Here is a 10,036-nt window from a genome sequence, read left to right on the forward strand (position 1 = left end):
GAAAATAAAGTAAACTTCTTTCCAAAAAAGTGTTTATTTATCTTGAGCGATGGAAATAAAGAGATAGATGAAAATCGTTTTTCTCAAATTTAACGTCATTTCATATTTTTCACCATCATGATGTTTATTACAGTTTGTTTGTTGTTTGTCTTCATGTTGTTCTGTCAGAGCCATGACAGCTGTTATATTTATTTCAGTCAGTTGATGTTGGGTGAAAATCTTTGTGTTTAAGGTTTTAATTTCTTTACTTTCTCAGTTTCACAGTTTCACCCTAACCCAAAATTACTTAGATTTTCTTAAATCTAATCGGTCAGTTTTTTAATATTTAAACAATTTAAAAATGTTACACGAGGTGGTTGATATGAACCTGTTCTGACTGTGAAAAGGTCTGTAAGCAGATTAAAGTGTTGTGCTGAAAACATCACACAGGAGGTAAATGTGACGACATTAATCCTAAAATGTGACTTTAGGAAAAGTAAAGCAGCTCTTCAGAGTAAATCTGCACTCTAAGTGGTTTATGAGTTTGTATATAAAGAGGCTGGAGTCCTCAGCTGTGGTAGAAAGCTCAGGGTCACGATGGGGAAACACTTCCACCTGTACGAGAACATCTCTAAAGTGAGTCCCTTTGAGGGGCCCCAGTATTACCTGGCCCCTCAGTGGGCGTTTCACCTGCAGACCATCTTCATGGGCTCTGTGCTGTTCGCAGGAACTCCTTTAAACTTTATCGTTCTCCTCGTCACACTCAAGTACAAGAAGCTCCGAGTGCCGCTCAACTACATCCTTGTCAACATCTCCTTGGCAGGATTCCTCTTCGTCACCTTCTCCGTCAGCCAGGTGTTCGCCGCCACCCTAAAGGGGTACTTCTTCTTTGGTCACACCATGTGTGCCCTGGAGTCCGCCTTGGGATCTATAGCAGGTAAAAACCATAAGCTAAAGGTCTTATATCTGCATGTATACAGAATTATTATATATTACCACAGGTGAGCTTCTGTGGGATTATAGGGATATAGCAGGTAAAAATCATACACTATAGGTGTTATTTCATACAGTAAATTTTATTCATTCTCATACCATGTGAGCTGTGGAGTCTGCTATAGGGAGACAAACTGAGTTTTATTTGTTGAGCTGCAGAAGATTTTAGTAAAACTGTTTGATTGATTGGTTTAATGTTGTTTCTACACATTAAGTGTTTGATTGGTTTAATGTTGTTTCTACACATTAAGTGTTTGATTGGTTTAATGTTGTTTCTACACATTAATTGTTTGATTGATTGGTTTAATGTTGTTTCTATACATTAATTGTGTGATTAGTTTAATGTTGTTTCTATACATTAAGTGTTTGATTGGTTTAATGTTGTTTCTACACATTAAGTGTTTGATTGGTTTAATGTTGTTTCTACACATTAATTGTTTGATTGATTGGTTTAATGTTGTTTCTATACATTAATTGTGTGATTAGTTTAATGTTGTTTCTTTACATTAACTGTTTGCGTGTTGTTCAGGTCTCGTGACAGCCTGGTCTCTGGCCGTCTTGTCTTTCGAGAGATACCTGGTGATCTGTAAACCGTTTGGAGCCTTTAAGTTCAGCAGTAACCACGCTCTGGCTGCTGTCGCCTTCACCTGGGTCATGGGCATCGGCTGTGCAGTCCCACCTTTCTTTGGTTGGAGCAGGTAGGTAACACACCAGTAGGCAGAGATAGAGCAGGTATCAAACTACAGGATTCTTTGTTTTTAAACAATATATCCATGACCATAACTGTGACATGAGAGAAACAACACAGCACCTGTTAACTGGTTCTGAACCAAAGTTCAGAACCAGATTCAGGTTTTCACATTTTGGTGAATAACAGTAAACATTGTCAGAAGAGAAATAATGAAGCAAGTAGATTGACTGTGAAGTCCAGAAACATAAATATAAAAATATATAAATAATAATGTACAATAAATCTGCTTTTAAAGTTGTTCAGGAATTTACTAACTTTGACAATGTGAAGTATAAATCTAAAGAACAAAGAGTTGGTGTTCACTGGTTGGTGTTGGTGTAATATCTATGGGGAGTGGCATGCTGTGTCTGTGGGGGTCCCGGCCCACCTGGACCTGTCCTATATTTTTCAGGTACATCCCCGAGGGTTTGGGCTGCTCCTGTGGACCCGACTGGTACACTCACAACGAGGAATTTAACTGCAGCAGCTACACAAACTTCCTGATGGTGACATGCTTCATCATTCCGCTCAGCATCATCATCTTCTCCTACTCTCAGCTGCTCGGCGCCCTGAGAGCTGTAAGTTTCAAACCTTTAATGTCTGGGTTTCTGTCCTGGTCTGGAGTTAAAGTTTAACATCCTCATTCTTGTTCTTCTTCATGTGTTCAGGTAGCAGCTCAGCAGGCGGAGTCGGCCTCCACCCAGAAGGCGGAGAAGGAAGTGTCGAGGATGATCATCGTCATGGTGGGCTCCTTCATCACCTGTTATGGTCCGTACGCTCTCGCAGCTCTTTACTTCGCCTACTCGTCAGACGAAAACAAAGATTATCGACTCGTCACCATCCCAGCTTTTTTCTCCAAAAGCTCATGTGTCTACAACCCGCTCATCTACGTCTTCCTGAACAAACAGGTGAGCATATCACAGACAGGTGAGCAGATCACAAACAGGTGAACAGGTAACAGACAGGTGAGCAGATCACAGACAGGTGAGCATATCACAGACAAGTGAGCAGATCACAGACAGGTGAACAGGTAACAAACAGGTGAGCATATCACAGACAAGTGAGCAGATCACAGACAAGTGAGCAGATCACAGACAGGTAAACAGATAACAGACAAGTGAGCAGATCACAGACAGGTAAACAGGTAACAGACAGGTGAGCATATCACAGACAGGAAACAGGTAACAGACAGGTGAGCATATCACAGACAGGAAACAGGTAACAGACAGGTGAGCAAATCACAGACAGGTGAGCAGATCACAGACAGGTGAACAGATCACAGACAGGTGAACAGGTAACAGACAGGTGAACAGATCACAGACTCATGGTAACTGTATACAACAAAGATGGCGACAGCTGGAACCTAAAAATGTTTAGAAGACAAAAATAAACATCTGTGACAAAGAAGAGAGAACAATTTCACCGACTGAATCAAATCAGAACCAAAAGAGCTCCACCAGGTTCAGTGTTCGGTCCGTTTATATTTACAAGGTTAGAGGTCAGAGGTTACAGTCTAGGGTCCGAGGTCAGAGGTTACAGTCTAGGGTCACAGGTTACAGTCTAGGGTCCGAGGTCAGAGGTTACAGTCTAGGGTCCGAGGTCAGAGGTTACAGTCTAGGGTCCGAGGTCAGAGGTTACAGTCTAGGGTCACAGGTTACAGTCTAGGGTCCGAGGTCAGAGGTTACAGTCTAGGGTCCGAGGTCAGAGGTTACAGTCTAGGGTCACAGGTTACAGTCTAGGGTCCGAGGTCAGAGGTTACAGTCTAGGGTCTGAGGTCAGAGGTTACAGTCTAGGGTCTGAGGTCAGAGGTTATAGAACTGACTATATCCATGTGTTTATGGTTCCTTTACTCAAACTTAACATATCACAGATGATCCTTTCACGTTCTTCAGTCGTCGAGTATCAGGCTCGACTGACTCATAAAAAACTGTTTCCTCAGTTACCCATAATTCAGTTCACAGCTCCCTGATGATTGGTCCTGACACCGTCCAATAAAAAGGAAGATCTGTGAATTCGCACATGGAATATTTTTCAGTGCTCTTAATACGGATCACATGAAGGTGACGAAGAGACGACAGTCAGGATGGTAAACAGGTGTTTGTATTAAGATCTATAAGAACCAGCGACCAACAACATGAATAAAAACTCTAAGTTGTAAACAATAATGACTGAATACACATGAAGTGGACGATTATGTACAGTATGTGTACATGTTTACATACAGAGTGCAGGGCTCAGATACACAGTAACTTTGAAGGATGATACGCGATGTGTGTGACCAGCATTTAAGCTATAAAAATATTATCTGTTATGGAAGAAAGTGGATATTTGTTTTCTCAATATAAGAAACTGTTTCTTATATTAAAGTTTATGTTTTAATGAAAATGATTTCACAGTCAATCATTGTGTTTGTGTTTGATCACAGAGATAAACTTTATTCTCATTTTCCCTCAAACAACTCGTCCTCATCAAACAGTAACCAGAAACAGTTTAATTCATTAAGTCCTCCTACAGAAGCTGCCTGGCTATATTTTATACACAGCTCAGCTCTCAGGTGCGTTCAGCTCTCAGGTGCTCTCGGGTGCGTTTAGCTCACAGGTGAACACTGAACCTCAGCAACTGTCTTCAGATACTTCACATCTTCTATATGAAATGAATCACAAGATTTTAGCACTTGAACAACTTTTTGGATGAAATAAAACTTTGAATATGTTACAGATGTGTGTGAATGTTTCTCCTGCTGTTCTCAGGTCAGACCTGATTAATCACAGGTGATAATAATATAATTTATTATTTAATTGACTGTTTCTTGTTTTCCTCTCCAGTTTAATGCCTGCATCATGGAGACGGTCTTTGGAAAGAAAATGGATGAATCATCTGAAGTTTCTTCAAAGACAGAGACGTCTTCAGTGTCCACAGCTTCTTAATAAACAGACAGACTTTTACAGAGTTTGGAGGGTAATCTTCTTCATGTGTTAATACACTGATGATCAATATGTAAATACATCAAACTGATATTTATTGGACTGTAGAATGTCTTTGTTTAGATCAAAGGCAACAGAAAATGTAATAAAATATGATGAAGGACTTGTTTATCCTCAGTTACTTCAGACTACTTCTGTGTAATAATTATGCTCTCTCGGTTCACTCAAAGCAAACACAACAACAAACGGCTTTTAAAATGTTTTTATTGATAAACAGGCTGTCAAAGTACAGCATGAAATCCAAAACATGGATCAATGACTTTCTGTCTGTGTGCAAATTTAACACAAACTGGAGTGAATAAGTTTGACAGATATAAAATTTGGAGTTACAATTTAACTTAATTTTATTCTCTCTTTAAATAAAAGTCCTAAACTGTTTTAAAGTTCCGTCTTTTCACAAAACATGTCGGTGTTGTGATCAGTCAAATCAATCACTCAAAATAAAGTTTACAGATAAAATCTCTGAGGCACCAAAGAGAGGAAAGGTCAGTGAACTCACCACAATAATAAGAGAAATGAAAACTGTGTCTGTGTCATCAAACAGAGCGAGGGGCAGAAACCAACGAAACGAGGACGGAAAAAGTGAAATAGAAAAACGTAACAAACGCCTCAAACCAGACGTCCAAATGTAAACACACAAAGTTCTCCAAAAGTTTTATAAAATAAATTAAAATCATGTTTTCTGTCTACAAATCTGCTCCGTCTCTAGAACTCGTCGTGTCGTAGTAATGCCTCGCCGAAGTCCGTCACCTGACTTCCAACAAACACGTCGTATTTGTCCAGGATTTCCTGTTTGGCGAGTTTTCCATCCTGAAAGGTAAAATACAATTTCAAAAAAAGATGTTAAACAGGTGTTAAATGGATGTTAAACAGGTGATCAGGTGTTAAACAGGTAAATATGAAGCAGTGGGATCAAAGTGAACGTTTGACCTTGTTGGCATCGGACTCGTGCAGCAGGTGTTTAGCTTCGGCTTCAGCGTGGTTGTAATCTGCTGGCAGAATCCAGTCCATAGTTTCTTCTTTGTCCATCTTCCCGTCATTGTTTTTGTCTCTGAACTCAGAAAACTGCTGACGTTCTGCCGCCACCCACTCTGGTTCTTCTTCATTGTCCTCTGAGGTGAACATGTCACCTGCAGACCAGACAAACAACTCATTATTTAACCTGTGTAGTCTCACCTGTTACACACCTGGAAATACTCACCACAAGTACAAATACTCAGAGCTCAGTACAAATACTCAGAACAATAAATACTTATCAGAGTAACATCTGTCTGTAACATCTGTAACGTCTGTCTGTGACAGTTTTAAAACTGATTTATGAACAAGATGATAAAAGATTAAATGTTAGTTCTTCTTACCGATGTACTCCTGCAGATCGATGAAACCGTCTCCGTTCTTGTCGATGTCTTCTATTGTTTCCTGTGACAGTACCACATGACATCAGTGACATCACATGACATCAGTGACATCATGTCAGTGACATCACACCCACCTGCACTACGATGCCCTTCATGTGTTCGTGATCTTCAGGATGAAGAAACGCTGTGAACTCTTGTTTGTCTGCGATCATGTCTCCATTTGTGTCAGCAACTTTGAAACGTCTCTCGTCTCTAGACATCATGTGAGTGTAGTTATACTCCGAGTCTGTCTGAGGGTCCTCTGTGGAGGTAATCAATCACAGAACTGATCAGAGTATCAATCACAGAACTGATCAGAGGATCAAGCACAGAACTGATCAGAGGATCAAGCACAGAACTGATCAGAGTATCACTCACAGAACTGATCAGAGGATCAAGCACAGAACTGATCAGAGGATCAATCACACAACTGATGAGAGGATCAATAACACAACTGATCAGAGGATCAATCACACAACTGATGAGAGGATCAATCAGAGAATCTGTCTCCTGCTGAAGTAAAGTCTGTCTGCTGTTGGATGTAGACTGACTCTGTTTCGTTGATAATGAGACTTATTGATTGTTTGAGTGGTTACCTAGGTAACTGCCATACGTGACGTTCTTGTACTCGTCCCAGCTGATCAGGCCATCATCGTTCATGTCGAAGTCTTTCCACTGATGCTCCACGCTGTCAAAAATGTGTTTCTTCTGAGCGGCATTGATCCAAACTTTCAGCTCGTCCTCAGAGACAAAGCCGTCGTTGTTGCTGTCGATTTTATCCACGATGATGCTGCAGAGACACACAGTGTTTGAGACGGTTCATTTATTAATTTTTAGATCAAAACTCATGAAGACGAACAACCACTGGATCTGACTGCATCACAATCTGTGTTTATAAATGTTGATGTTGATGATGACGAGATCTGTGACTGAAACATGTCCAACTAAAATAACTTAAGTGTTGAAGCAGGAAACATTTAGAAAAAGTCAAACACAGAAACACCCGAACGTCCTGTTTCATACCAAAGACAAACAAACTGAACTCGTTGAACCGGTCCTGCAAGTCTCTGAGCGCTGGAACCAGGAAACACCTGGACACCTTTACAGGAACTACACCTGCAGCACAGCAGCTACACCTGCAGCACAGGAACTACACCTGCAGCACAGCAGCTACACCTGCAGCACAGGAACTACACCTGCAGCACAGCAGCTACACCTGCAGCACAGCAGCTACACCTGCAACACAGCAGCTACACCTGCAACACAGGAACTATACCTGCAGCACAGCAGCTACACCTGCAACACAGCAGCTACACCTGCAACACAGGAACTATACCTGCAACACAGCAGCTACACCTGCAACACAGGAACTACACCTGCAACACAGCAGCTACACCTGCAACACAGCAGCTACACCTGCAGCACAGGAACTACACCTGCAACACAGGAACTATACCTGCAACACAGGAACTATACCTGCAACACAGCAGCTACACCTGCAACACAGCAGCTACACCTGCAACACAGGAACTATACCTGCAGCACAGGAACTACACCTGCAGCACAGGTGATGGAAATAAACATTTGTATAAAAAGTTTCTTGTCTTGAACTTGATTGTTTAATAAAATAAAACATGTTGTCGTCTCTCAGAAACATTAAAATGATTATTTGTCTCGGCTGAGCTGACAGACGTTTGTCTTCCTCTTGAACTCACCTGAGCCTCCGTTTGCTCTCCTCTGGTAGCAGCTGGTCGAAGGTTTTGGCCTCGTCTTGACCCAGAAAAGCTTCGTGGTCGTAGTCGTAGTTTTTGTTGTCGTCATGTTCGAGGTGACTGAGCGGTTCGTCATCATGGACTCGACTCTTCCTGTCTGTCGGTTTACTGCTGCCGTAGACGACGCAGAGGACGAAACACATCAGCAGAGGACGGATCATCGTTACACACTGATCCAGAGACACAAACACACATCGGATCATTAAAACTGAACATAATGTTAAAATAATAATATGATCTATGAAATAATGATGTGATTTATTAAATAATAATATTAAATAATGATGTGATTTATTAAATAATAATAATATTAAATAATAATGTGATTTATTAAAGATGGCTCCAACAAATGTTAAAGGTATTTCAGATAAAACAATTCACATGTTCCTCAACTTCTGTACAAGTTAGGACAGTATGAGTTCATATGAAAATAAAACATCAGTTTAGAAAATCAATAGATTTAAACATTTTATATAATTACTTAAAACTTATAATACTAAAAAGTGAGCATATGACATTTTTTTTTACTGTACTTAAGTAAATGTACCTCCTGTTTTAACCTGTTCCTCATCTGCTCAGTTTACTTTTGACCAAACATTAACATCAGACTAATAATATCAATAATACATTTAATAATAAATCGTTTAGTTTTATTGTATTTTTAATAAATTGATGATAATCTTTATTGTTCTTTAAATATTAAACATTATTTACAGGCTAAATCAAATATAAATATCTTGACTATGATGGTTTTGTGTTGATAACGTTATCAGTTATTGATAAATGTTGGAAGAACGCATCAGGAAACTATAAATAACTAAACATCTTCAGCCTGCACGAACATGAAGCAGCTTTAATAAACCGCCAGTCTCACCTGTGTGGCTGCAGCTCGTGCACCTGGACTCTGTGTCGTGTTGGACTCTCTCGTTGGTCTCTCGTGGACTCGGGTCTCTCGCGGACTCGGTCTCGTGTGCTGTCTCTCCCGGGTCAGGGTCTGTTTTCTCTGCCGACCATGACGCCCTCCGGCCCGCAGGAATGTTTCCGTGCTCTCGTTGCCAATCCGGCGCCGTCTAAAGCACGTTCTCCGATTTAATTGGTCCACTTCAGCAAGCGCTCGTGTTCGTAAAATTACGTCAGAGGGCTTGGTCATCGTACTGTCTTGTCATTGGCTGTTGGCTTCGTGTGTACCAATGGCAGCAGCCAGCGGGGAGGAAAGAGTCAGCGGGTCTGCCACGTCCTCAGATGATGATGATGATGATGATGATGATCCGGTTTAAACAGAATAAATATTGATCTTCTTAAATAAACTTTAAATTTGACTTTAAACTGAACTGATCCTCTTGATAGATAGATAGATAGATAGATAGATAGATAGATAGATAGATAGTGAGGTGTCTGCTGTTAGATGCAGCATATTTATACAAATGGTTTGTATTAAGAGAATATATTGGAGTGTTAGTTGCTGCTCCTGACGTGGAGGTTATTTGAGTAGAGGTACTGGAATGCAGACATGATGGTGCTGCTGTCAAGACAACATATACTAAATGTTAGGTCAGAAGAGTCATGGAAGTCCTGGGTCAGAGTTGAGGAGACATATGGCGGGGCATCCTTCAACAGGTGCCTCTATTCTTATCTGTCCCTCTGTTAATGTAAACCATATGTGGTAACTAAGTTTTTGACCAGAACAAGCTTGGTATATAAGGAGCTGTCTGCATATGTTCGAGAGAGCTTCATTATTTGGCTGGAGGCTCTCCAAGTAACGTGTTACTTGTATACGATACTGAACTTATTGTAATAAATTTGTTATACAACTTAGACAGTGTCGGCGGAGTTTTTCTTCAAACATCTTCATCAGCATCGCCACAGAATATACAACAATAGATAGATAGATAGATAATGATTTATCCCGGAGGGGAAATTAACCCATAGCAGTGGTACAAGTACAAATACAATCAAAATGTAAGTGCAAATATAGATATAAAAAACGACTATAGATGATACGCAAACAAAACAATAGAGTACTACATACAGTAAAATGCTTAAGCAGTTACAAGAATAAGATAGAATACTGAGGTAAATAAAATAAAATGCTGAGCACAGTGGAACTTAGTGGAATTTAAGGTGCAGTTTTATTTACAGTGATAATAATTTAAAGCGCAATAAATAAATGATGTGTGTGTT

At 40.2% G+C, this 10,036-nt stretch overlaps 2 protein-coding genes across 2 annotated transcripts; one reads left to right on the top strand and one right to left on the bottom strand.

Moving 5' to 3' along the window:
* The first annotated feature begins 576 nt into the window (after positions 1-576).
* opn1sw1 (opsin 1 (cone pigments), short-wave-sensitive 1) lies at positions 577-4,629 on the top strand. Its single transcript, XM_073480375.1, has 5 exons — positions 577-916; positions 1,502-1,670; positions 2,115-2,280; positions 2,371-2,610; positions 4,528-4,629. The coding sequence occupies exons 1-5, from the start codon at positions 577-579 to the stop codon at positions 4,627-4,629; spliced, it is 1,017 nt and encodes a 338-aa protein (XP_073336476.1).
* Positions 4,630-4,873: 244 nt separating this feature from the next.
* On the bottom strand, positions 4,874-8,876 carry calua (calumenin a). Its single transcript, XM_073480376.1, has 7 exons — positions 8,730-8,876; positions 7,799-8,025; positions 6,680-6,873; positions 6,179-6,345; positions 6,045-6,105; positions 5,617-5,816; positions 4,874-5,496 (listed from the first exon to the last, which is right to left on the bottom strand). The coding sequence occupies exons 2-7, from the start codon at positions 8,014-8,016 to the stop codon at positions 5,392-5,394; spliced, it is 945 nt and encodes a 314-aa protein (XP_073336477.1). The 5' UTR covers positions 8,017-8,025; positions 8,730-8,876; the 3' UTR covers positions 4,874-5,391.
* Positions 8,877-10,036: the final 1,160 nt, after the last annotated feature.

The sequence above is a fragment of the Pagrus major genome, chromosome 14, assembly GCF_040436345.1.
Source record: "Pagrus major chromosome 14, Pma_NU_1.0".
Classification (NCBI taxonomy): domain Eukaryota; kingdom Metazoa; phylum Chordata; class Actinopteri; order Spariformes; family Sparidae; genus Pagrus; species Pagrus major.

Coding starts and splice junctions, on each gene's coding strand:
- opn1sw1 (XM_073480375.1), top strand. CDS start 577: ATGGGGAAACACTTCCACCTGTACGAGAACATCTCTAAAGTGAGTCCC. Junction 1,671..2,114: donor CCTTTCTTTGGTTGGAGCAG/GTAGGTAACACA, acceptor TATATTTTTCAG/GTACATCCCCGAGGGTTTGG. Junction 2,611..4,527: donor ACGTCTTCCTGAACAAACAG/GTGAGCATATCA, acceptor TTTCCTCTCCAG/TTTAATGCCTGCATCATGGA.
- calua (XM_073480376.1), bottom strand. CDS start 8,016: ATGATCCGTCCTCTGCTGATGTGTTTCGTCCTCTGCGTCGTCTACGGC. Junction 5,817..6,044: donor CGATCTGCAGGAGTACATCG/GTAAGAAGAACT, acceptor TCTGGTCTGCAG/GTGACATGTTCACCTCAGAG. Junction 5,497..5,616: donor ACGAGTCCGATGCCAACAAG/GTCAAACGTTCA, acceptor TTTACCTTTCAG/GATGGAAAACTCGCCAAACA.